Raw genomic sequence first — 26,157 nt, 5'->3', positions numbered from 1 at the left:
GTCCTGTGTTGTATCTCGAGCAGGGGCTAGAGGCATAACACAGCCTGAAGGCAGCCTCAAGTGAGGGTTTGGTGTCGAGGGAAGTGGAACTGAGTCCCCTTTGCCTGTTAAGGGGAAAAGGGCTCTACTGCTCCCTGGACTGGAAATCCGTGTTCTACACCCAGGGGTTTACTGGGAACTAGTTCAGGTCACCCTGAGCTGCTGGGGCTCTGTGCTTTCTGCCCATCCTGTCAGGCTGAGCGAGGGCCGCGTTCTGGGGGCTGTGGAGCACGGAGCCCTGGCCCGGTATGTGCAGGGTGGGGGCCAAGGCTGTGGGTGCTCCCCTGGCCTCTGTTTTGGCACTGCAGGGGTGCCCCGGCGGCGCGGGACCCCCATGCCGGCGGTGATGGGGGTGCCCGAGGGGCGCAGGATGTCCCCGACTGGAGAGGGCGAGGCTGGGGCCAGCCCAGGAGCAGCCGGGGCATGGTGGCCATGATTGTTGTGGGCAGATCTGGCTGCTTTTTCCCAAGGCAGCAGCCAATGGAAGCACAGAGATCCGCATCTCATTTGGCTCCCGCGGCCGGGCCCGGGGCTCGGCAGCTCCCGGGATGCGGCGGCCGGGGAACCGCGTCGTGTCGGGGTCCTGCGGGCCGGGCGGCGCTCAGGGGGACACGAGCCACCCCCAGACCAGGCATTTGGGGAGGCAGCAGTGTCCCCGCACACCGTGTGCCATAAATAAATACGTGTCCTTGGATGTTTGTTGTTATGTTCCCATCCCGGAGTGGTTGGGACCCCTGGGCAGCGAGCAGCTTCCCAGCGCAGGAAAAAGAAAAGGAAGCAAATGGTGTGGAAATGCATGGCAAATTGGGATGCAATACACAGCGGGGCTCTCCCTGCTGCCTGACCCCCAGCCCGGGGAGGGGGGCGGTGGGGAATGAATTACGTGGGGATGGGAGGGCGGGAGGAGACGCGGGGATCAGGCAGCGGCTGTGTCCGGGCAGGGCCAGGCTGGGCTTTGGCCTTTGTCATCGGGGAATGTTTGGCGAAAATGTCCCAACGAGGCGTGAGGAGCCACGGGAAGGGCTGGGAAAGGCTCAAAGGACACACAAAATTCGACGGTTTTGGGTTTTCCTTGTGAGAGGCAGGGTTAGAGATGGCTCCCGGGGAGCAGGTTTAGGTTCTGTGTGTCTGGGGGGGTAAAACTCGCACACACAGCGGGGAGGATCCGTCTCATCTGTTCTGTCCTGGGAACATTCGGCAGCCCGGGACACGGAGTCGGGGCAGGAGGGCACCTGGGATTTCGGTGTGGGTCTCCAGGGCATCCCTTGGAGCATCCCTGCGCTTTGTGGAGCCGCAGTGGGTGCCGGGGAGCGCCCCGGGCCCGGCGGCAGCCGCGGGTGGTTCCGGGCTCTGTCCCCCAGCACCGAGGAGCAGATCCCTCCCCGGGGAGCACCGGGGCACTGCTGGGCTGGGCGGGCTCCGCGGCTTCGGGGAGATGCTCCGGCCCGGGGCTTTACCGGGAGCCGCTTCCCCCACCCGCGCCGGGAGCTGAGCGCGGCTCGGGAGCCCTCGGCTGCCGGCTGCCGGTACTGCACCGGGACACGGGAACACCGGGACACGGGAACACCGGGACACGGGAACACCGGGACATGGGAACACCGGGATATGGGGACACCGGGACATGGGAACACCGGGACACGGGAACACCGGGACACGGGAACACCGGGATATGGGAACACCGGGACACGGGAACACCGGGATATGGGAACACCGGGATATGGGAACACCGGGACATGGGAACACCGGGACATGGGGACACCGGGACACGGGAACACCGGGACACGGGAACACCGGGATATGGGAACACCGGGATATGGGAACACCGGGACATGGGAACACCGGGACATGGGGACACCGGGACACGGGAACACCGGGACACGGGAACACCGGGATATGGGAACACCGGGACACGGGAACACCGGGACACGGGAACACCGGGACACGGGAACACCGGGACACGGGAACACCGGGATATGGGAACACCGGGATATGGGAACACCGGGACACGGGAACACCGGGATATGGGAACACCGGGACACGGGAACACCGGGACACGGGAACACCGGGACATGGGAACACCGGGATATGGGGACACCGGGACACGGGAACACCGGGACACGGGAACACCGGGACACGGGAACACCGGGACACGGGAACACCGGGACACGGGAACACCGGGACACGGGAACACCGGGACATGGGAACACCGGGACACGGGAACACCGGGATATGGGAACACCGGGACACGGGAACACCGGGACACGGGAACACCGGGATATTGGGACACCGCCACACCGGGGCACCGGCACATTGTGGGACAAGGGCAGGGCAGGAGGCAATGGCAGATGGGTACGGGGGGATGGAGGAACGGGATCAGGTCTTGGGCTAGAGAGGGGGATCCCCCTGCTCCCGTATGCTCAGGGCTCGGAGGCTGATCCGTGCTGGGAACGCGGCTGCATCACGGACCGTGTTCAGCGTGCCACATTCAGCCGTCCCAAGTGGAAACAGTCACGGCAAACCCCGTGAATGAAGGGCAGTGGAAACCTTCCTGCAGGGATATGTCAGGGTTCAGCCTTTCTCCAGGATGGTCCCTTCCTCACCAGGGATTTTTCTGGCAGAGCTCTGTCTCACCCGAATGCTCTTGATTGAGTCAGGAAGTCAATTCCTGCTCCCAGCTGAGGAAAAACCAGCTCTCGGGTGAGGATTTGTGTCAGGAGGTTGGTCACTACAAACTCCATGTTCCCTGTGTGGGTCTGGGAACCAGACTGGGACCAGCCCTATGGGCACGGTGGTTTCTCAGTATTTAAAGGCTTAAAAAAAAGATAGAGTGACATTTTAAATGGGCAGAGGGGGATAGGACTGGGTTGTGGTTTTAAACTTCAGAGAAGAGAGATTTAGGTTAAACATTAGGAGGAGATTCTTCCCTGGCAGGGTGGGCAGGCCCTGGCACAGGTGCCCAGAGCAGCTGGGGCTGCCCCTGGATCCCTGGCAGTGCCCCAGGCCAGGCTGGACAGGGCTTGGCGCAGCCTGGGACACTGGAAGGTGTCCCTGCCATGGAAGGGGTGGCACTGGATGGGATTTAAGGTCCCTTCCAACCTAAGCCATTCCATGGGTTTGTGATCCTGCTCTGTACCTGCTGGGCACCCTGGGCCTGAGGAGGGTCAGAACCTGGTACCAGCGGGTTCTGAGCTCTGCAGGCTCTGCCAGGATCTCCAGGATACCAATTTCCCAACAGAGCTGGCTGCCCCTGCCTGTAGAATGTGCAAAGCTGTGCTGATCTGCACGGGAAGGCCCAAGGTCACCAGCAGCAGAACTGGGAAGGTTTCTGTGCACTCTTATCATTAATATCAATTTCAGTGGTGTGCACAGCCCTGGCTCCCCTTTCAGAGCCTCCCTGCTGCTGCTGCCGCCCTGACCCCCACCCCAGCACAGTTTCAAGCCAAACATTTTCTTCCTGTTTTTCTGAGGGTGCGGCTCTTGTTTCATCTCGTTGGGTGAAGCCGATGCAGTGAGCGAGTCTCTATGGCAACAGATGTTTATCGAGCCCCTGAGATGAGGCACAGGGTTGGGGAAAGGCACCGCAGCATCTGGAGGTGCTGGAATGCCACACTGGAAGGGCTGGAATGGGGGCTGCTGGAATGGAGGTGTCTTGCTCCCTGTCCCCTAAGGTTGAAGGACCCTGGGCTGCTTCCTGCAGAGGGAGGTTTGGATTTGTATGGGGGCTTTTTCCTGAGCCCTGCTGTGGAGAGGTCCTGGGAACCTGGCCCAGCTGGCCCAGGCTCTGCCAGCCCCTGGCTCAGGAATCTCAGGGCTGTTTGCTGTGAGCAAACTGGCACTGGCCCTGGCACTGCCACGTTCCCTGTCTCTCCAAAACACATCAACGCCCCTTCCAGAGCTCGCAGAGCTGGGGCAGGTCTCAGCAGTTCTGCCGTGGAGCAGGGCAGCCAGGCCCATCCTTGCTGCAGGTTTGCTGCTCAGGGGTGCCCAGGTGGCATTTCCCAGTTTTGTCCAGAGCCACAAAGCACAAAGACAAGCAGGATGGTGCTGAGGGCACCTCTTGGGGCCAGAGCTGGAAGTGCTGATTGATTTGGGGATGGTTTCGGGCTGGGGGTGCCATGGCCAGCCCTACACTGTGGCCAGCAGGGACCAAGGGGGCCCCTCTGTCCCCTCGGCAGGTCCAGGCTGAGTGTGCCCACCCTGGGTGGGACCTGGCACCTTTCACAGGAGGCTCCCAGCTCGCTCAGAACAAGGTTTTAATTGGGTTAGATACTCAGTACAGATCTGCTGTCTCTGCTCCAAACCCACCATGGAGCTGTTCTGCCTCCTGCATTTGGGGTGATGCAGACACGGGGTGACTGTGTCAGGCTGGACATCAGTGCCAACTTCCACAGCAGTGGAGCTGCTGTCACCCCACAGCCTGGGAGAGGCCTCTCCCCCAGGGACTCATGTTGGAGGAGCGTGGGTCAGTAATTTAGAGAGGTTTTGGGAATTTTGTCCAATTCCCTGAGCCTGGGACTGGTTGTCTTTGTGACCCACGTCCTTCCCCATCTTGCCATGTGTTCTGGTAGAGTTGCCTGGAGCTTGGGGTCTGCCAGGACAGGAGAGCACGGCGCTGCTGATGCTCGTTTCAGGTGTCTGCAGCCTGTAGGTATCAGCTGGAGGTGCATCATGCTGGAAGTGCCAGAGAATTGGATCAGGAGTTGCTTGTTCTGGTGGTTCTCTGGACAAATTTGCACTGTGAGGGCAAGCGACAAACTCTGTTCTTGCATGTGCAGAGCCTCGATCAGGGGAGGGTTCACCCTTTGTGCTTGCTCATGCCACGGTCCAGACCTGGCTGCACACAGAGGACAGAGGGGACAGGTCAGGGGGCAGTGCCAGGGTCCAAGAGGGTTCCCCACCCCTTCTTCTCAGCTCAGCCCATGCCCTGGGTGGTGTCGATGCTGAGCCGGAGCAGGAAGAACACGGAGTCCTGGCTGAGGTGCGGAGCCCCTGCTGCGTCCCGCGGGGAGCAGCCTCGGGGGCCTCCTCAGACAGAGGAAACTCGGGGAGACCGGGCCCGAACGGGCAGGATTCCTTCTGGGGGTCCCTGGGGCGGGTTACCTGGTGGGGGTTAGAAAACTCCTCCCCAGCATCCCAGAAAGAGAGCGAGTCCCAGCATCAGCGGCAGCTTCTCGGCGGGGTGCGGAGAAGGACCCGAACCTGCGGTGCCGAGAGCGGGGTGAGCGCCAGCCCTGCCCGGGGGACGGCACCGTCACCTCCCGCCACCCGTTCTGCTCGTTCTGCTCCCCCCGGGCCGCGGGGACCTCTGCCCGGTGCCGAGCGCGGGGGGGGCACGGCCCGGGGCCCGGAGCCGGTGGAGACAGCGGCCACCAGGTGTCGCTGTTCCCGCGGGAATCCCGGCGGAGCGCGCGGCCCGATCCCGGAGCGATCCCGGAGAGATCCCGGAGAGATCCCGGAGAGATCCCGGAGCGATCCCGGAGCGATCCCGGAGCGATCCCGGAGAGATCCCGGAGCGATCCCGGAGAGATCCCGGAGAGATCCCGGAGCGATCCCGGAGAGATCCCGGGGCTACCCCGGAGAGATCCCGGGGCTATCCCGGAGCGATCCCGGAGCGAACCCGGGGCGATCCCGGGGCTATCCTGGTGCGATCCCGGAGGGATCCCGGAGAGATCCCGGAGCGATCCCGGGGCTATCCCGGTGGGCTCCCAGTGCGCTCCCGGGGCCGTTCCCGGTGCCCGTTGCCACCTCTGGTGTCTGTTGCTGTTCCTGGTGCCCGCTGTCACCGCCCGTGCCTGCTGCCCCTCCCACTGCCCCCCATGGCTCCCGCCGCTCACCGTTGCCCTCGTTGCCCTCGTTGCCCTCGTTGCCCTCGTTGTCCGTGGATTCACGCAGCATGGGCTTGGTGACCTCCAGAGAGCCGTCGTGAGGCTCGGGGGTGATGCCCAGCAGCTCGCAGAGGAGGGCGTAGACGTTGACGCTATCAAAGGGCTCCACCACCAGCCCCTTCTTGAAGGAGGGTCCCACGGCTCGGAAGATGGTTTTCATGTTCATGGCCTGATTGTCGAAGCCGTGTTCCCCTTTATTGAACTGGACCTTGTACCTCTGGAGGGGAGAGCAGGAAGGTGAGCAGCCCAACCCCTCTGCCCCCGCACGCCCCCACCTTGTGTGCCACGTTCTGCAGCTGTGGGGTCTGATGTTTTGGTTGGTTCCTCTCAGTTTTGGGAGTTGATCTGTTGGTGTTAAACTCTGCAGAAGCTGGAGGTGCCTCCAAACACCGCTCTCAGGTAATTGCATCCTGCAAGTTCCCTCCCTAAACGCTGGCATGTCCAGGTTTTGTTGTACTGAGGAGCTTCCAGTGGGAAGCTGCCTGCTGGGCCTTCCCTTAAATCAGGCTAGGAGAGGATCCTACAATGGATATTCTGCATTTATGCAACTCCTGCTCCGGGGTTTCTGGATATTTGCTCTCAACAGCAGAGAAGGTCTTTACACAAAGAGCTGGAATTGATATCTGTATGTATGGAGAGCAGCTAGCACAAAGGCCCAAAGCTGGGCGGGTGCTGGGAGAGGGACAGGAGAGAGAGGCACATCCCAAAGGACAGCAGGACATGCCTGAGCACCTTACCCCATGGATCACATAGCCTGGGTCGCTGTACAACAGGAGAGGGGTGATCCGGGAATGGTTGGCGTAGTGGAATCTCTTCGGAAACTCTTCCTTCTTGTAAACGTGCAGTTTTGGGTGGGCGTTTTTCAGGACTGAGTACACGTGCTCCAATTTCCCTTCTTTTGGCACCAGGAGTCCATTTGGTCCATAATCTAAGAGTTCAAAGTCGAGGTCTTTGAATGTGAAGTTGCTGATGGTCTGGATGTGAATCTCGTTGGTTTTTATGACGGTCTCCATGCCGTGGTCAGATGTGATGATGAGGTTGAGGTTGGATTCCAGGCCGCTTTCCCGGATACGCTGCCTCAAGTACCCGATGGTTCTGTCCACCTGCTTGATCATGTTTTTCCTCTGCATGGATTCAGGGCCAAACTTGTGTCCAGTGGAGTCCGGCTCCCCAAAATAGAGCGTGATGAAGTCGAGGTTCTCCGCTGTGAACCATTCCATGGCGGTGTTGATGCTCTGCTTCCAGTTGGCTTCGTTGCTGTAGTTGAACAATGGGGGTTCCACCAACTTCTTGTACACTTCTTCCTTTTGGTATTTCGCTTTGGTTCCGGGGAAGTGGATAGAGCCTGTCTTCAAACCCTGCGAGTGGAGGCATTCCATAAACTCACCTGAACTCTCTCGGCAGCATCCTTCCATCTGTCAGTGCAGCCACCTCCTAACACGATCAGTTCATTCAGTCCCCGATGTCTACCTGTGCTGCTAATGAGGTTTTCTTGCTCATTGCCAATTAGAAGTGATTAATTGAAAGCACTGCCCTTGCACCCGGTTCCTCAGTGTGTTTTAACACCGGTTAAAACTTTGGAACCAGTGACCCACTTGCACCTTGTGTGGACCCTCTGGCTCTGCACCATCAAGACATTAAGGTGTTTTTCACTGACACCACAGGAGCCAATTTGGCCGGTAAATGTGGGCAAAGGTCTTGGGCCGGGTTTCATGCCCTGCCTCAAAGCCACTTTCACAGCGTGTCAGGCTTGCTGCAGCTCCCAGGGGAGAGGGGAGCGGCCCCCAATGCTGCCCCCCAACTGCCCTGGCTGTGCCTCGGGGCGTGTGGAGCTCCCAGGCTCAGGATGCTCCCCGAGGAACTGGCTGAGGCTTCTTTAAACAGGAACAGGATAACCTGCTTTATTAATGTCTTAATAAAGCTGAAATGCATCTATTATTTTTTGCTATTTTTAGTAGAATGATCATAATTATTCCTGCCTGTGTCTGGGGATTTCAGTTTTTTGCTGGTCTAATTAGCCTGACGTTCATGGGGAGGCTGGGAACTCAGGGCCACAGGGGATGGTGGCTTGCCTGTAGCTTTTCCTGGAGGATGGCAGGTTGGACGGGTCTGTGGAGGGTCTGTGCGTGCGAGGAGGTGCCGCACTTGCCTGTCTCTGGGCAGTGATCCAGATGGGCAGGCTGCCGTTGTCCCACCAGCTGCTTATGCCTTGTGTGGTGTAGTAGGGCAGTCTGACTCCTGTTTTGGTGTCGAACCACATGTTATGGATCACCCCGTGGTTCTCCAGGTACCGCCCTGTGGGAGAGATGAGGGGAGGGGGTGAGCCCGGCCGTGCTGGGGGGTCTCACTCCCACATTGGGTGTTGGGCTGGCTTTGGGCAGAGGGGACCTTTGGCCTCCCCTTCCTCTTTTCCCCTTCCTACCCTTGCCCTCTGCCAAGCGGGGTCCCAGGGCAGGGAGGGAGGTGCTGGGGGAGAGCTGCTTCCCTCCTGGGTTAGTCCATGTCTGGTGGGTCTCACCTGGACCCAGCACCACCTGCAGCTGCTGGGCACGGGCAGGTTCCCTGTGTTCAGCTAATCCCATGGAGTTTCACTGCTGGTGCTCGCAGTCCATGATGTCAGTGAGCAGAAGTTTCCATTAGGAGGGAGAGATGCACTTTGACTCTTACATTTTGTGCTATTTTTATTATTCTGGTCCCGAAGACTGCGCAGTGCCTTCTGTATGATATCCCCATCCTCCCTCGTATTGACGCTGCCTCCCTGCTTTTGCCCATCAGCAGATTTCATTAGCATGCTCCACTCTTTTATGCCAAGGTTATTAATTAAAATCTTAAATAAGATTGGCTCCAAAATCGATTCTTCAGGAATTCCCCTGGTGCCCTCCCTCCAGCTTGACAATCTCCTCTCAGCATCCACTCTGTCCTCTTCCCGTAGCCTCTCACTTCCCCACATTACAGATTTTGTACTAATCTTCATCTTCTCCATCTTAACTAATGATTTCCCATGTGGCACTGTATCAAATGCACTACTGAAGTCCAGAAAGATTAAATTTAGAGCATCTCCCTTGTTTAAAAAATGATTTATCTTATCAAAGGAGGCTATCGAGTTGGTCTGGTGCTATTTACCTTTGATAAATACAGGTTGAGTTCACAGAATCCCAGAATGGTTTGACTTGGGAGGGACCTTAAAAACCATCCAGCTCCACCTCTGCCGTGGGCAGGGACACCTCCCACCGGACCAGGCTGACTCCAAGCCCCGTCCAACCTGGCCTTGGACATTTCCAGGGATGGGGCAATCCGGGAAATCTGTGCCTCACCACCCTCACAGGGAAGAATTTCTTTGCATCTAGTTTGAATCTACCATTTCTGCATCTCTTGCCCCATGTGCTCTGAAGCTCCGTGTGCTGCTGGGTCTGAGTGCCTCCTCTGGGCGCCTCCTGACCTCGTGTGTGACCACAAGCCTTGACCTTGCCCTTCCCCAGCCCCCATGCGGCACTCACCGGTCAGCAGCGTGAAGTGGCAGGGGCTGGTGAGGGTGACGAAGGCAGGAGTCATGTACTTGGCCTTCACCCCGTCCGCAGCCATCGTGTCCAGGTTGGGGGTGTCCACGTCCTGGTCGTAGTTCCAGCGAAAGCCGTCGAAGGACACCAGGAGGAGTTTGCTGCGGTTGGGCCCCTGCTGCAGGGGGATGCATCTTCCCAAGGACAGGGCAGCAAAGAGGAGCCCCAGTGCCAGGAGCATCTTTGTGCCCTGCAACAGGAATAGCCCAGGTGTCCGGAGAGCTCGCATTAATACGTGCAGGGCGGGACTAAGTTCTGTCCTTATCTAATCTTGCAGTTGCTGATCGGGTGTGTGGCTTCAGCCAGCATTTGGTATCAGAACCAAATTGTCTTGTTTGTCTTTCTGTGGTACATTATCTTAAAGCTCCTCCTGGGTCAAACACCAAATCTGGCTGTTCCCTCAGCTGTGGTGGTGCTGTTTTGGTGAGTGTGAACAGGGAGCTTGGTGTGGTGGGAGGCTGGGAGCTGCCTCCACAGCCCCCATCCCTCTCAGCCCATTCTGGTGTCCTTTCCTCACTCCTGGCTCTTGGTGCCCGGCTCTGTGCTCAGCAGTTCAGCCTCAGAAGGCAGCTCACACCCCAGGACTGCTTGTCCACCCTCACATGGAGGCTCAGAGGCTCGGGAAGGAGTTTGGATTTACCCATGGTTTTCCAGTGTGGCTTTGCTGAGCTGCTCACTGGAGAAGGAGGCTCTTCCTTGGATCCTGACCATGCACCAACCCCCCGAGATGCTCCTGAGGGTGAGCCCAGCTCTGAAGCCCCCGTGTCCCATCAGCCCAGCTCCCACTGCTCTCTGCTGCTCACCATGGGTGACCCTCATCCGCCCGTGCACTGCTGAGCTTTGCTGTATCAACACCCCATCCTATCAATATCTGCTGCTTTATGGCTTCTCTGGGGTTTAATCATTGCTGACGACTCATTTCTCAGAAAAAACTGAGTTTAAGGCTTTTGTAGAGTTATGTAACAGAGGTTGCCTTGGTTCCCTGGGCTCTGAACTCACAACCTCTATGTCTTTGCTGATCTCCCTCTGCTCAGTTGCAGATTTACTCCTTGGTGCTTTGCTTCCCCATTGCCTGCCACCCTCTCCTCACCAAGCAGAGCTGTCTCCACCTGGTTTTCCCAGCCATGTCTGGGGTCATTCCTTGATGTTTCTCCCCAAGACTGAGCTGGGTAGATGAGTCTTAGGCACATGGGTTTGTTCTTCCTGGATAGAATGACAGCCTCTCTGTAGCCCTGACCATTCCCATCTGGGCTGATTTGTCAGGGGGGTGTTGTTGTCTCTCCCAGCGTGGGCATTTCCCCAGTGTGACATGGGATAACCTTGCAAGGACACTGTGAGAGGTCCAAGTGATCCCACCAGGGACCTCAGGGCTGGCACCAGCTGGGAGCACAGCCTTAGGCATTTGCAGGCAGTAGAAATGCTGGGGTGGATCCCTCCCTGAGCCCCCAGCCCTGTGGCCCAAGCCCCGGGCCAGCTCTCTGCTAACGGAGGGCACGGAGCGGGTGCTGGCACCCCAGCACTTGTGTCTGCACCCAGTGTTCCACTCCCTCAGCTCAGTGTGCCTCTGCCAGCCCAGCACCTTCCCTGCCAGCCCAGCACCTTCCCTGCCAGCCCAGCACCCCTCTCCCAGCCCAGCACTGATGTTTACTCAAGGAACTATTTTTTATCTATTCCTTACATGCTGCCCTGGGTTCGATGTTGTCCTTCAGTGAGGACAGAGCCTCCTGGCAGCACTGAGGGTTTAAAGGGCTCATGATAAAGATGTTATCGCTTACCAAGCTCAGGGAAAGTCCTAAATATTCAGTGTGCTGTTCTGAGGTGAGTCACCAAGTGCCTGTGCCTGTGCTAACAGAGCGGGGAAGGTCCTGATAACGTATCGTGTTCATCGGCTCCTCCGGGAGTGAAGAGACGAGCCAAGAGGAAGCACTGCACTAATCTCCGAGGAATATTTGATGTCAGGAGTGTTTCAAGGCACATTTTGATATCGGTATCTGAGGGGCATGAGGCACAGATAAAGAACACCACCTTTGGCCACACTGCCTGGGGACACTGCAAGCTCCAGCTATAAAAGGGCTGACTTTGCACTAACAACGCCCCAGGCTCTGGTTTTGTGTGGGGATGTGCCCAAGGGGCCATGGCTGCTCTGGGCCCACCATGTCCCTGCTCAGCATCCTCTGGAGCAGCAGCTCCGTGCTGGCAGCACCAATCCTGCATCCTTGGAAACACTCCTGAGAACGGGGAAGGAGCTCCAAGGGCTGCACAAGCTGTCAGCCCTGTCCCTGCAAAGGCCTGGGGGGCTGGCACTGTCCATCCTGCACTTGTGCACCAATTAGCTCTGTGGAGACTGATGAAGGGGCTAAAAATAGAGAACACGAGCCCAGAGAAACCTCCTGGCAGTGGAACTGTCGTGCCTGGTGTCCCAGCCTGTTTCCAGCCTTTGGAAGAGTGATGTGCTCAGCACCCCGTGGGCAGCCCTGCAGCTCCCTGGGGCAGTGCTGGGGCAGGCGGCCGCTCAGCACCGAGGGCAGCCTGAGCTCAGCAGCGTTACCAAAACCTCTGTGCCAGCACCGTGTGCTTAAAGGCTGCTGCTGCAGCTGCGGGCTCTGGGGGGACCGAAGGGGAGCCCGTGGGGCTGCTGGGGATGGGAGGCACCGAGCAGCGCTCACGGGCTCTTGTGCGGAACCAGGAGCAGCCCCGGACTTGGCCCGAGCTCTGAGGCAGATGGAGGGAGGAAGGGGCTCCAGCCAAGCTGCTTGGAAGGGCTGGAAAAGAGGAAGGAGGTGGGAAAAGAAGCTTTGAGTGCTGCGGGGGGCTCTTCGGGCGGGACCCGGCTGCCGGTAGCAGCAGGCAGGAGTTTGAGGCTTGCCCCGAGCAGCTGCTGCCTTGGTGCCTGCGGGAGCCCATGCGGGAGCCGTGGGGTCCCGGCACATCTGTCTGCGGGGCTGGACTCACTGTCCAGCGTGGGGGAGACTGGAGAGACCCCCGAAATGGCCCCGTCCCCCAGCCCCTGCAGGGAAGGGTCGGGAGCCCAGGGAGGGTCTCCTCTCCAAGGTTGAGTCACTGGCAGCGTTGTCAGAGCCCCAGAGGCTGTACCCACTTGCTGTCTGCCTTCCCCAGTGCTAAATTTGCTCATGGGTTGAAAATCAAGCCTCTCTGTTGAGGAAGCCGTGCGGGGACTCAGCCGGGTGGCTCCAGGCTCGGGGGACACCCGGGCACCGCTCAAGGCTGGGGCTGGCCAAGCCCTGACTCGGCAGCAGCTCTGCTTCCCCGGGCTGGGGCAGCCCCTCCTCGGGAGCGTGAGCTGCTCCAGGCTGAGCCAGCTCCTCACAGGTGGGGTCCTTGGGGAGGGATCTGGCCAGCACCCAAGGTGAGGAGAGAGACAAAAGGATGAGAGCAGGGAGGAAAACTCTGTCTCTTGCTCTCTGCAGCCAAGTGATGTCCTTGGGTGGTGATGAGGGGGGTCTGGTCCCATTCCCTGGTCTCTGCTATTGAATACTTGTGGTGATTCCCAGGGTTCAGCCTGAGGCTCCTCAGCAGCCTGGGCTCCTCTTTCTGCTCCTTGGTGACGTCTGAGCCCTGTGGAGCAGGGCAGGGCCAGCCTTGTGGCTGCAGCCTGGCTCTGCTCTCCACCTGGGACAGCTTGGTTAATCCTGGCATCGACCGCTCCATCTGGGCCTGCGGCTCTTCCTCAGCTTTCTTAGCTAATGGCTGTGTCTGCCCCTCATTGATCCTCAGCTGCAGAGCTCATTGATTAAGTACATTTCTTATTACACTTAATGGTATTTTACTCCTCTCTGTGCTTCCCTCATGCCAGCTGCTCACCCTGCGCCTGCCGGGAGGAGAATTCCTCTGCCCAGAGAAACTCCTCCTCCGTGCCCTGCTCTCCTGCCCTCTCTCCTGCTCTCCCTGCCTGTCCCTTCCCCCTGGGCCGGGGCAGTGCCTCTGCCTGCTCTCTGCCCGTTCTTTGCTCCCATGCAGGGCTGCTTTTCTCCCGTGCGGTTCCTGCAAGCGGCACAGCCCTGCCAGGGTGAGAGGCGCTGCCCAAGGCACCTCGTTCTCCCCTCAGCGACACCTCCCTGCTCACCACGTGCTCCTCGCTCCCTGCCTCACCTCCTTTCAACTCTGTTGCATGCATCATTCAAAAGCCGTAACATTATTTGGCATAAAATATTTACTTAACTGAGCTTTTTGCAAATATTCCCCTCCATTATTTTCCCTCCTTTTGGGAGCAGACTCTGCTTCTCCTGTGTTCTCAAATGGCTTCTCTTAAATAATACAGCAAGAGCATATGAACACCAGTAGCCTTTTTCTTTCTCCTGAAACACTCGTGAATGTAACAGCGTCACCAACCCATTACAGCCCCAGCAGAACTCAGGAACACCCGGCAGCTCCCGCCCTGCCTGTGGAATCACCTCACTGCTGGGGTGGGACAGGCAGGGAAGGTGCTCCGGGAGAGAGCAGAAATGCAGGAGAAGGTCTGACATGATGCAGAGTATTAATATTAATTTAAAATGTTCCTTTTGGAAGGGACAGCTGAAGCGTGGCAGAGAGTGCAGGAATGAGCACCGAGTCTGCTCCCCACAGGGACAAATGCTTGAAAGAAAATTCCCTCCAGCAGGGAACTGGCTGGTTCTGGGGAGGGCAGCCTGGGACACGGGGTGCCAAGAGACACATCCTCCTGTGGGCAGCACGATGGGCTCGTCCTAAAGAAGGGGATGTGGAACTTTAGGAGCCCCCTGGAGCCATCCCATCTGGAGAGGCTCAGCGGGTCCCTGCCGTGCTGGGCAAAGGCTTGTGGTGCTTGGGCTTTTGCTTCTGTCTTCGTCTGACAAGGGGGAGTGGTTTTGAGCTGAAAGAGAGCAGATTTGGGTTAGGTGTTAGATTAAACTTCCCTGTGAGGGGGGTGAGGCTCCGGGGGGCAAGAGCTGTGACCTGCAGGGATGGAGCTGGGAGCTGTGACCTGCAGGGATGGAGCTGGGAGCTGTGACCTGCAGGGATGGAGCTGGGAGCTGTGACCTGCAGGGATGGAGCTGGGAGCTGTGACCTGCAGGGATGGAGCTGGGAGCTGTGACCCGAAGGATGGAGCTGGGAGCTGTGACCTGCAGGGATGGAGCTGGGAGCTGTGACCCGAAGGATGGAGCTGGGAGCTGTGACCTGCAGGGATGGAGCTGGGAGCTGTGACCTGCAGGGATGGAGCTGGGAGCTGTGACCTGCAGCCAGGGCCAGCCTGATGCAGCTGAGCACACACAGCGCTGCTGCTCCGTCATTCCCTCTCCCACGGGACCCGGCTCTGAGCATCCCTGGCTCTGCCTGGGGCTGGGCTGGCCGTGGTCACCCCGGCTCGGGACCTGCCTCCGTGTCACAGAGCAGCATTTAAGCGTTCCGTGTTCCAGCCGAGCGAGCGGCCCCTTTCCCCGTGATGCCGGCAAATCCCCGTTCCTGCCGAGCCGTTAATTGATTTCCCTTCCCGCGGCTGCCACTCGCTGCCCGCTGTCCCTGCCCGCGCTCCCGTCAGCGCCTGCGACAGCCAGATCCTGAAATTATTGATAAACACTCATCGGGGCTGGAGCCTGGGAAATTGCCAGCAACCCCAGCGGGTTTCTCTCTTGCCAGCATCATTTTTCTTGATGACAGCATGTTCCGAACTTTGGCAGGGAGGGGACAGGGCTTCCTGGTAACTTTTTTTTTTAGTTTAATGCATTGGTAGTTTTAAAAGATCCCTGCAAAGAGCAGAGTGGAAAGCCTGGGGAGCAAATGCCTGTGATTATCTCTGTCCTCCACCCAGCCCCACCGAGAGTGCACCGTGCTCGATTCTGCTCAGAGCTCTGCTCTCACAGGTCAGCCCTGCTCCTCCATCCCACTCAGTGCCTCTCCGGGATCAGGAATTCTTGATTCCAACCTCAAGGATCTCTGTTTCCTCCTCAAGTGCTCCGCTCCTGCAGGCTGTTACCCTGTGCCATGGCATCTGCATGGGGAAGGACATCAGGCTGGCCGCCTGGCCATCCAGGTGTCCAGAGGCAGGACAGTCCTCATCACCATGGAGCCTGACTGCTCTGCCAGGGGGCAGAACCCTCCTGTGTCACCTCCCTGAGCCGGCCCGATCCCGCCCAGCCCCTCGGGATTGTGCCGGGGTGGTGCTGGAGCTCTGTTCCAGCTCAGGTGTGTGTGGCACCTCTCGCTGCGGCTCCTTCTGGAGCTCGGAGCGTTTTTCTCTCTGCGAGCTCTGCTAATTAGTGGGAGGTTGTGGATCAGGAACGGAGGGAAGTGCCCTTCTGTGGTTCTGGCACTAGAAATAATTGAGCTGTTTTTCACCTATGACCAATCTAGTTCTGTCCACATCTTGATTTTTCTCTTGATAGCTTGGGGATACAGTTGTGGCCGTTGGATTCACAGCCACGTCCAGAGCTCCGCAGGAATCGCCTGGATTTTGTACTCTCTCGCTAACCGGTTTCTTTTTAGTTTGTGCTTCAACTCCTCCGGGGAGGAGCTGATTTTATCCAAGCTGTGTTTGCCAAGCTCCGTGCCAGTATTGCCCAGCCCCTGTGTCCCTGCGGGGCCGTGGCTGCAGCACTCGGGCTGGAGCTGCTGATGTGCTGAGTGTTCCGGCACAGCCCCCGGTGAGAGCCAGCTGTGCTGGGCATTGGGGAGCGCAGGAGTCTGTCCAGCACAGGCAGGAGGGGAGGGGACCTCGGGGGGTGGCCGGGGGTCCCCGCTGTGCCCCTGGGGCCGTGCTTTCCGCTGGGAAAGTGAAGATGTTCACGGCAAACTGAAAGGTGTGATTTATCAGTGCTGGTCCCCAGAGGCTCAAGGCCTGTCAGGCACCAAAAAATCCCATCCATCACAGTGGGGGAGTGAGCTGCCTCTTTCTATTTTATTTTTTTTGTGTGTGTGTGTGTTTTTTGGCCATTTTACTTCTCTCTGAGTGCTGGAGCTGCGAGGGGGAGCAGTGTGAAAGGCAGCCCTGGGGCCAGGGAGCTGAAGGGATGGATGGTGCTGCTCTCCTTCCCTTCTCCTCTCCCCTGTGCTGTGCTTTTTGGGGTCTGCAGCCTGTGTGAGGACTCCAGACTGCACAAAGAAGGGGCTCAGCCGTCCCCCCCAGCTTCTCCCCGTGTCCCCCGTTTGTCCCCGTCTGCCTGTACACGTGTGTGCACATCTGTGTGCACATCTGATTGTTTGCTTCTTTATAACGTTTGCTTTTCCCAATGTTTATGGGCCATGGGATTGGAAGCGAAGCATCTACTTAATTGCTGTCAGGCAAGGAGACGGGTTATAAAGTTGCCAAGGGAAAAAATAGCTCGCTCTGGGGTAGATGCAGGGGAGCAGGGCTGATGAGAAGAGGAGGGGGCGGAAGGCTGGGGGTGGGAAGAGATGAGGAGAGAGAAGGAACAGGAGGGGATCAGCAGGCAGGGAGGGAGCTGGCTCAGGAAAGGAGCTGCTGGGGAGGCAGGAGACAGGCCAGACAGAGGTGTGCTGGACAAGAGTCAGCTCCCCTTGGGGAGTCTTCTGTGTCCCCCAGGATGGTGGAATTTGCCTTCTCGTGTCACGAGTGTGGCTCCTGGAGCGCTTTAGAGGGAAAACAGGAGGAAGGAAACCCTCCCTGTCCTCCCCATCCTCCCCACTGCCGGAGCCTCCTGCCTGCCGCCGCTCCAGTTCCAGGTTCTTTGCTTGCAGCCCTCTTCATCTGCATCCCTTTCTTGTTTGCTTCATTATCTCCCAGTCTAACCCTGCACCATGTCATCCTCATTGCACGGCTCCTCCCTCTCCCTGGTTGCCACATTACTCCAGCAAGGACTCCCGTTCCCATCTTTGAGTCTCAGCGCCGCACATAAAAGCGCTCTGATGGCCATGGCGTGATAGCAAAGACAGAACTTAATTTCACAGCATTTTCATATAATACTCCATAAAACTGAACAAATTTGCTGGAGTCCAAATCCATCTCATTATGCAGAGTCATTGGAAGGGAGCTTTTCCATTCGGGGCCTCAGCGCTCCGTGAGGGGATGGTACAGAGGAAGGGGAAAATAATTAATTAGGTGCTGCTCTGGATCAAAGATCCTGCATTGCAAGGCACATTAAATTAACGCCTGGCTCATGAATAAAAGCTGCACCGAGCCCAGTTTGCCTGGCCCCACACAGAAAAGCTTCAGTGAAGCTGAAGGTGTGTGTGGGGAGATCTTTGGCCTGAGGCTGTGCTCCAGGAGGAGGAGATGGATCACGGAGTGCTCCCCCAGGAAGGGCAGCAGGAAGCCTTGAGGAAGTGGGGCTTTGTTCCTTGGCATTCCCCAGTGTCCCGGTGTGGGAAGGAGCTCTGGCCGGAGCTGCCCCGATGGATGGAGGTGCTGCTTCCCACGGCAGGACAGCGCAGGGCAGCTGGATTCAAACTGCAGCAGCCGGGGGAGAGGAGCGAGCTCGCTTCACTTCACACTGTTAATTAATCTCCGAGCCAATGAGGATGCTCTCATCTGGTCTTTACTTAATCCATAACCCAGAAATCCTCAAATTATGTCATTTGTTCAATACAGATGAAATTAATTACTCTGGGAAGTCGGCAACAAGTTGCATTTCTGATGTTCCTTATCGCGTAATCAGATCCGCAGCGAGCTCGGTGCAGCCGCAGTGGCAGCGCTGGGATCACCTGCAGCTGCCAGGAGACACTGAGCAGCTTCAGCTGAAAACCTGTCACCAGGGGCCCTGGGCTGGCTCCTCCCGGGGGCTGGGGAGGCTCTGGGATCGCTGGGGATGCAGGGCCTGGGCACTGATGGAGGTGCCAAGGAGCCTCCACCCCCACCTGAGCCCCCTGCTCCTTCCCTGTTTAGTGCCTCTCACTGGGCTCTCAGACACACCTTGCAGGACTTCCTGGGGGACCTTGCAGCCCTCCCAGAGCCCTGTTCACTTCCCCGGGGCTCTGTTGCCTGCAGGATGTGTCCCCACACCCCATGACTTGGAGACAGCGAGGGGAAGGTTCTCATCAGGATGGGTCAGAAGAGCTGGGCACAGAGCTACAGTGATTTACTCATTCATGGGGTTGTGGTGGGGACGTGCTGCTTGGGGCTCAGCACAGCCAGGGGTCTCGTGGAGAGCACTAAAAGTGGCTCCCAAAGGTGTTAGAGCCACCCTCACAGTCCAGGGGTGCTCCCTCCCCTCTGCTGTGCCCATGGCCAGTGGCTCTGAGCATCCCAGAGGAGCTCCAGGTCCCAGCCAGGACCAGGCTCGGGCAGCAGGATGAGGATCTGGGCTGGGCTGTCTGCCTGGGGGACCCCTCAGCCCCTCTCCCTGGTCAGCTGGGGGGCTGTGGGGGTCCCTGACCCCTTCCTGGGGGAAAAGCTTTACTGAAAGTGGTTAAGGCAGGTACCAGCTCACACACAGCTAACACAGAGAGAGCTGTTGTAACAAAAAAATCCATAGTGGTTGTTTGCTGGAATGGATGTAATGAATTGAAAAATATGACAAGCTGATCAAGGCAGCTTTTGGGAGGTGTCAGGGCCCTCAGCCCAGCTCTGCAGTTCACCTGGATCACCCAACACAGCAGAATCCTTTCAGAGGAGAGAAAAACGTAGTTCCTGTCTGTGCTATCAATTTAAATAAATTACCTATTACATTAGCTGCACTTAAAACAAAACAAGAAATCAATCCCCTGCCTGGGCCGCTCTAAAATCCTTGGTTTGCACCATGGAACCTGTAATTGTCAGAGGTCCCCATGCCAGGGGAGGCTGGCAGTGAGGGGCTGTGTGTGGGGGCACGGGCTGGGATCTCCCCACGCGTCCCTGGGGATTGGCAGCTCCGAGCAGCCCAGCCCCAGGGCAGGTGCGTGGTTTGATGCTGGATCCCACCACCCCCAGCTCGCTGCTCTGAGTGGGTGAGCAGAGCCAGAGCCCTGCCCAGAGTGGGATGCAGGCAGGGGTGGGGACGAGCCGCAGGGATGGATGCAGGAAGCAGCAGGAGGCAGAGATGCAGGCGGGGATGCAGGGATGGATGTGGGAAGCAGGAAGGTGGGCAGGGACCCCTGTGGGGAGCTGGGCAGGGTGGGATCACAGAAGGCAGGGCAGATTTCAGGAGCAGCCTTTCAGACATGGCTGTTCCCTTTGTTTTTATCCTGCTGGAACTGCTGCCTTGTGCAAAGCTGCTCGAGCTCCTCAGATAAATTAGCATCCAGGGGATTGTTTTCCTCTACATTTTGTGCAGTTGCATAAGAGGGAGGAACAGAGGAGCCCAAGGAGCAGATTGCTTTGTAGAAGCATGGAAGAGCCGCAGCCGGAGCTGCTGCCCCTCTGCTGCCAGAGCCCCGTGCCCCAGCTGGGGGAGGCTCCAGTGTAGGAGCCGGGTGGAGCTGGGTGTCCTGGCTCAGCGTGGGCAGGACAGGGAGACTGGGGGCTCTTCCCAGGACATCTCCCAGCTGTTCCCAGCTGTTCCCAGCTGTTCCCAGTCCACAGCGTGGCCGTGCCCAGCAGCAGCAGTGCCTGCAGACAGCCCAGCCCTGGCCCTTCTGCCCAGAGCAGACATGCTGGTGTAGGAGCTCTGGGGGCTTCCCAGCACGAGGAGGAGGAGGAGGAGGAGGAGGAGGAGGAGGAGGAGGAGGAGGAGGAGGAGGAGGAGGAAGAAGGTGTCAGTGTCCACTCAGCTGCCTCCCCCTGACCCGTCCCCACTGATTGTACCAATCCCAGTGCCAGGACATGTGTGAGGTGTTCAATGTCCCTCAGCCCTGCCAGTGGAGGCCTGAGGCTTTGGTCGCCGCAGTCCCCCAGCCAGGGGAGCTGGAGGGGTCTGAGGGGTGCCAAGGACACGCTGCTGCTCCCCAGAGGCTTCTGCACTGCACAGGGATCTCCTCGGGACTCTGCAGGCACAAAACTTGACTTTGTTACGGTGACACTGAGTCTCCCCGGGCTGGGAGAGGCTCTTTAGCTACATTAACAACCTGAGACATGGTGGGAAAGATGAAATAACTCAGTCTCCTCCCCACCACTCACTTGAGACTCTGACAGAATTGCCACAATTAGGAAAATTCACCTCGAAACTTCATCTGTAAAGGACCAAACCATGAGGAAATGTGTGGCCCAGAGGGAAGCAGAGGAAGAATTTCGGCTGCCTCTCATCTTTCATCATTTGTCTTCTCCTGCTCCTATCTTGGCAGCCCCAATATTTTGCTTTGTCTCCTTCAGGTGACTAATCATTAGACTAATTAGTTGCTAATCGATGTTTAATTAAAATGTAGCTGTTAATTACTGGCTGTGGTACCGCAGGTTGACTATGAAGCGTTATGGCAATATTTCTAAGGGCCGTTCACAGGGAGGGTCCCCAGTGGGGGCTCAGGGGTGTTGCGGGGTCCCCTCCCCTGGGAGCTGCAGGTGTGACACACCCAGAGCCGCTTCCATCGCCGGGCCCAGCTCGTGCTGGGTGGCTCCGGAGCACCCCAGGCACTTGCCCATGTGGCAGCTGGGGATGGAGGCAGCTCTGGGCAGGGCGGGATGCGGAGGACACCACTGGGATGGAACGGGAAGCAGCCAAAGCAGGATCCCAGTGCCCTGCCCAGGGCTGTGAGCCCCTTGCTTTGGGAGCTGGGTGAGCCTCTGGCCAAAATCCCAGAGCAGGGGTGCTGCTCCTGCTCTCCCCTGCTCCCATAAACCCCTGTGAGAGCTGAGGCCGGGAGGGCTGGAGGCAGAGCTTCCATTCTGTGCCAGAGCCAGCAGGTTCTCGGTGCCCAGCCCTTGGACAGCACACTGAACATTCCATCAGTGGAGGTATGTAGGTCACCCAGGTGTGCTGCCTCCAGGTACCGCCTGCTTCCAGCCCTCGCTGGGGAGCCTGTGCCTGCTCATTAACTCTGCAGCTCTTCCCTGTGCCTGCCCAGCCCAGGCTGCTCACGGGTCTGGGGGTACCGTGTCTTGGCCAAGGGCTCTGAACCCCTCACAGCTCCATAGGGTGGGCACTGAGGGAGGGGCAGGGGTCCCCAGGACAGCCGTGCACGAGCTGTGTCCCCTCCCCGGTGCTGAGGCGTGGGGACAGGCGCTTTGTGGGCGCTGTGCTTGTGCCAGTGCCACCATTTACATTCTCCCTGCTTCTTACATCCCTCATTTCACTTCACTCGTCATTTTATGGCTCGTTTTAGTGTCTCAAGAGCAGACCCACAGGATAACAAGGTCTGGTGCTGCAGAGGGTCCTGCGGCAGACACGGTGTCTCCATCCAGCTGGAGACACTGGAGCACAGCGGATGTGCCTCTGTCTGGGTCAGGCACTGGTGTCTCTGTCACCTGGGGAGGAGCAGGGATGTGTTTTTTGAGGAAAAAAAAATCTTTTCTTTCCTCCCCTGCTAGTTAGAGGAAGATGCTGAGAGCGGCCCAGGGGTTGGGTGGTTTGGGTGGTGACAATGCAAGGAACAAGCTATGTTTAGAAATAATTGCTTTGTCTTTCACAGAGGTATTAGTGCCTCCATGCTGGCAGCTACAGGAATTAGCTGCAAGTTTTGGGGACACAAATACAGAAGCAAAGTTATCACTACTTATCATCCCTTCTATGTGTGAGGGGAAGGAGATGTTGCCAGGGCGGAGAGAGGGAGACAGTGAAGCCGAGGGGCTGGAGCTGGGGGTCTCCAGCACAAGGCTGGCACGTCCCTGGGGGAGCCCAGCCCTGGTGGCTCTTGCTGCACCAGAGAGATGCTGGTTTTATGCCAAGGATGTGTGGCCAGCCCTGGGACAGTCACAGGGGACCTGCCAGCACTGGGGAATGGCACATCCTGCAGCTGGTGGGGAGAGAGCTCAGTGCCGGGCTCCTCCTGCAGTGCAGAAGGTGCTCAGGGCCGATCCAGCACAGCCGAGGTGAAGGTTCCCTGTGGGAAATTCCTGGATGCTGGTGTGCCCAACCCAGCCCCGTTGGATGGAGGAGCACAGGGGCTGTGGCAGGTCACCAGCCGAGAGCCCCGCGGGACGTGCGCGCTCAGCTCCGCGTGGGAGCTCCGGTGGATGGTGACGGGAGGATCCTCCCTCAGAGGAGCCAGCAGAGCCCCTCGGGAGGCTGCTCTCCCTGCATGGCAGAGCTGCTGCTCCGTCGGGAGCGCCCGAGGATGCGGCACCGCTCCGCTCTCCCGCTGTTTGTTTCTCCCTGGCTCCCGCTGGCAGGTCCTACCCCGGCCCTGCCTGTCCCTCGGCGGCACGGCTGCCTCCGAACAGGAAAGTTGAATGTTTGGAAGGAACAGATCTCTGATGAAACAGGGCCATTCATGCTTTCAGATATTAAATTCCATGCAGAATATTAAATAATTTCTTCTTCAATGATCCCAGTAAATTTAATTAGCTCTTGTTCCCCCGATAGAGTTGTCGCTGCCGTCGCGATGTGTGCTGGAGTGAAGGGGAATTCCGCTGCCTTCCTGGGCCTTTCCAGTTCTGTCCCCAGCATCACCTCCCTGCTCCTCCTTTGGAGCGAGATCCCAGCTCCAGCTGCTGCTGTGGGGAGGAGGGAGCGGGGTGTGGAAGCCTCTTCCTCTCTGGTCTGCTCGGAGCTGCTCTGCCCGGAGGGAGCAGGGGCTGGGAAGGAACCCAGGGGAAAATCAGTGGTGTTTTGGGTGATTTTCTGTAGCTGTTTGAGAGCTGGGTCCAAGAGGGAAGATGGGAATCACACAAGCAGTTGACTTTCAGGAGACATGTTTGCTGTGGTGATTTTGGTGTGCTGGAGATTGGGTTTTTTTCTGTGTGTGTGATGTCTGGTTTGTTTTTGCAAGTTTTAGAGCATCAGAGCAAAGAGGGGGGAAAAAAAATCTCTTTGCGAAGGAAGCAGCTAATAGTGGGTTATAAATGTGTCCCTGGCACGGTTCATTAGCTGCCATGACATATTGAGGGCTGGGAGCGGTGTGATACCAGCAAATCAATTCCAAATTTCATCTGAGCAGGAATGTGGGGAGGCCAGATCATGCAACATGTTACCAAACATTCCTTCCCAGCCAGAATGGAGCTGCTCCTCTCTCCGGGTGCTGCTCCTGCTGGGCAAAATAAATAAATAACCAAGGATCTAATTTACCGATGATTAATTTGCATAATTAGTGCTGTGTCAAATCACTTCACCGAGGTGCAAGGCACACTCTGCTGAGGTGTTTGCATGGACATCTTCCCAGGTTTCCCCAAGCTCACCTTATTTCCCATTTGTCGGTCTCCCGAGGATGGCACGTTGGTGTTGATGGGATTTCACAGGGAAGGGGATGTGAGAGCTGGGAGCCTGCAGGGCCAAACCCCTGCCAGGCTTCTCATGGCCCATCGTGGTGCTGGAGCAGTGCCCTGCCCTGGAAATCTGTGTGGCAGCGTGTGGCCGCAGTCCTGGAGCCAGGGATGAGCTCAGCCCGAGTGACGGCTGAATCCCGACCCTTCCGTACCCACCTGCTGCTCCAGGGATGCTGTGGGAAGGGGCTGGGGGCAGGCAGCCCAGGGATGAGGCTGTGGCTGGGGATCAGTGCAGCCGTGGGGCCCGAGGCGGTGCCGGGGAGGGGACAGCGGTGTCCGAGAGCTCGGCAGCACCCGCTGCCGTGTGTCCCTCGCTGTTCCAAGGGCTTTGCCTCTTTGCAGGGTGAGTTCTGTCCCCGAGCTCCATCAGGGCAATCCCAGCAGCGGGACCAGGGGCGCTTCCCCATCCTCCTCCTGCTCCGAGCAGGCACCTGGGCTCTGGGCACAGGGCTGGCTTCGGGCTCGTTCCCTCCCTGGGGCAGGGAATGCCGGCAGGTGAAGTGTCCATCGGTGCCATAAATACCTGGAATGCTCCAAAGCACGCGGCGCTGCGGGCAGCCCCGGTCACATCCCTGCTCCCTGTAATGGGTATCAGATTGTTCTCCCGATCTTGGCATTGTTTCAATAATTGACTGATGCAGCGCAATGTTCACTGATTTAATAAGTTTGTTAGTGTAATAGAGGCTCAGGATTTCGCTGTTAATGTGCAGTGGCAATTGCATTGTAGATTTGCTCATTATGTTACATAACTTAGCTATAAAATCTATCGGAAATTATATTTAAAAAAGCATTATTGCAGAACCCATCAGCCTGGCTCTCCCTGCTCCTCCCACAGTTCTTTGCAGTCTGAGCGTGTCTGTTCTGTGCCTCGCTGGGACTGCACGTTCCGCTTTGGGTTTTTTGGGTCAGGGCATCTGACACTTGCCAAAAAAACAACCCCGGGTCTTGCCGTGTCATCCCCCCTTCTCCACTGCGGTGCAGGTGCCCGGTGTTTTGGCGGCTCTCTGGGGAGAGCTCCAGCTGGCACCGTGCCCCCGGCCCTCTGGTGGGACAGGCGCTGGCAGGTGAAGCTCTGGCAGATCCAGGCTCGAGCTGCTGGGGCTGGGTCAGAGCTGAACTTGCTGCAAACCTCCCCTCTCTAGGCACAGTCGTGAGGAGGGGGCTGGACATCCTTTGGGCACCTGAGAGCCATGGGGGAGGTTGTGGGGGTGTTGTTCATTGTCCGGTGTCTCTCCCTGGTACTGAGTGCCTCTGTTGCCTTGTGGAGGAGATTCCAGGACTGGCTGCCCTGACTGGGGGACGATGCTGGGACTGAGGGGATCCCTGGGGCTGTGGGGCTCCACGTTCCAGCAGCTGTGTTCAGGAAAAAGCCCAGATGGAGCCACAGTGGGCCTTGTCATCTCTGTACTCCAGCCGTAGCTCTGAGGAAAACCTCGTCTTCCTTAAAGAAAAAAAAATCCCAGCAGCAGTAATTTAAACAACTCTGGCTGCCTCCAAATGGAGGCCCTGATGGCAAATAGGCTGTGAAATCGGCTAAGAGAAAAGGAAAAACATATTTTTCCCAGAGTAATACTTGTTCCCGCGGTTCACAAACAGCCTTGCAGGGGTTTCTTGCCTTGTGCTGTTTCTAGCGGCTGCTCTTCCCTCCGCTGCCGCTCCGTGCATCCTCAGCCATTATCCCCCGCCTGCTCCTCCTCCTCCTCCTCCCCCACGGCCGGGAGGGCGCTCCTACACTCACCCTGCTGGAGATCCCCGGGCAGGTTTCTGTGGTGGGTTCCCCCCTGCTGGTTCCCCGCCCGGGTGTCCCGGTGCCGGGGCTCGGGTCTCTGCCGGGGGTCGCTTAACAATGCCGGCATCCTCATCCCCATCCCCATCCCCATCCCCATCCCGATCCCCATCCTCATCCCCATCCCATCCCATCCCGATCCCGATCCCGCAGCGCCGCCGCTCCGTGCCCCTCCCGCTCTCGGGGCTGCGCCTCCCAGGCCAGAGCCAGTTCTCGTTTCCAGGAGCGGATGGCAGCCGGGATCCGAGGTTTGGGATACAGGGAAGATTTTGCAGAGCTGCTCTCTCCCGCATTGCCATCTCCTCGTTCTCCAAATCTGCTGCCTAAAGCATCTTCAGCCTCGGCGAAGCGTGAGGCAGCGGCACAGCGGGGCAGAGCCGAGCGGGGCCTGCCGGCTTTGTCGGGAGAACAAGGCTGCTGCGCTCGGCTCCGGGGGCTAAAAATACACCCGTGGATCGTACAAAATAGATGTGGGGATGGGTGAGGTGCAGTCCGTGCCTTCATGGTCCTCACTCGCCTGGTGGCTCCTCACAACCCTGATGGTTTTGTCCAGAGTGGGACGGGAGCTGTGTGAGGGGAGGGGGAGCAGCGCCTGCTTTGGGAGGCTGCGGGTGAGCTCTGCAGGAGCCTGAGAAAGTCTCAGAGATGACCCTGTGCTAAAGTCACAGGAGATAACTTCCTGCTCAGGTA

General features: G+C 58.2%; 2 protein-coding genes across 3 annotated transcripts in view; one reads left to right on the top strand and one right to left on the bottom strand.

The window, feature by feature from the left end:
- RBFOX3 (RNA binding fox-1 homolog 3) overlaps nucleotides 1–26,157 on the top strand; it is a 131,289-nt gene that overhangs the window by 1,777 nt on the left and 103,355 nt on the right. The gene's annotated exons all lie outside the window — the stretch shown is intronic.
- ENPP7 (ectonucleotide pyrophosphatase/phosphodiesterase 7) lies at nucleotides 4,285–9,666 on the bottom strand. Of its 2 annotated transcripts, none has more exons than XM_088065311.1 (6): nucleotides 9,422–9,666; nucleotides 8,074–8,219; nucleotides 6,662–7,282; nucleotides 5,874–6,141; nucleotides 5,140–5,238; nucleotides 4,285–4,873 (listed from the first exon to the last, which is right to left on the bottom strand). In XM_088065311.1, the coding sequence occupies exons 1-5, from the start codon at nucleotides 9,660–9,662 to the stop codon at nucleotides 5,150–5,152; spliced, it is 1,365 nt and encodes a 454-aa protein (XP_087921437.1). In that variant the 5' UTR covers nucleotides 9,663–9,666; the 3' UTR covers nucleotides 4,285–4,873; nucleotides 5,140–5,149. The 2 variants fall into 2 exon arrangements, with proteins under 2 accessions (XP_087921437.1, XP_087921438.1); XM_088065312.1 differs by having other exon boundaries at nucleotides 4,285–4,869.

Source organism: Pseudopodoces humilis, chromosome 21, assembly GCF_049639895.1.
Source record: "Pseudopodoces humilis isolate 2021_Gansu_Grassland_sample_001 chromosome 21, ASM4963989v1, whole genome shotgun sequence".
Taxonomy (NCBI): Eukaryota; Metazoa; Chordata; class Aves; order Passeriformes; family Paridae; genus Pseudopodoces; species Pseudopodoces humilis.
The sequence above is the reverse complement of the archived record's forward strand: the minus strand, read 5'-3'. Positions and strand labels throughout refer to the sequence as shown.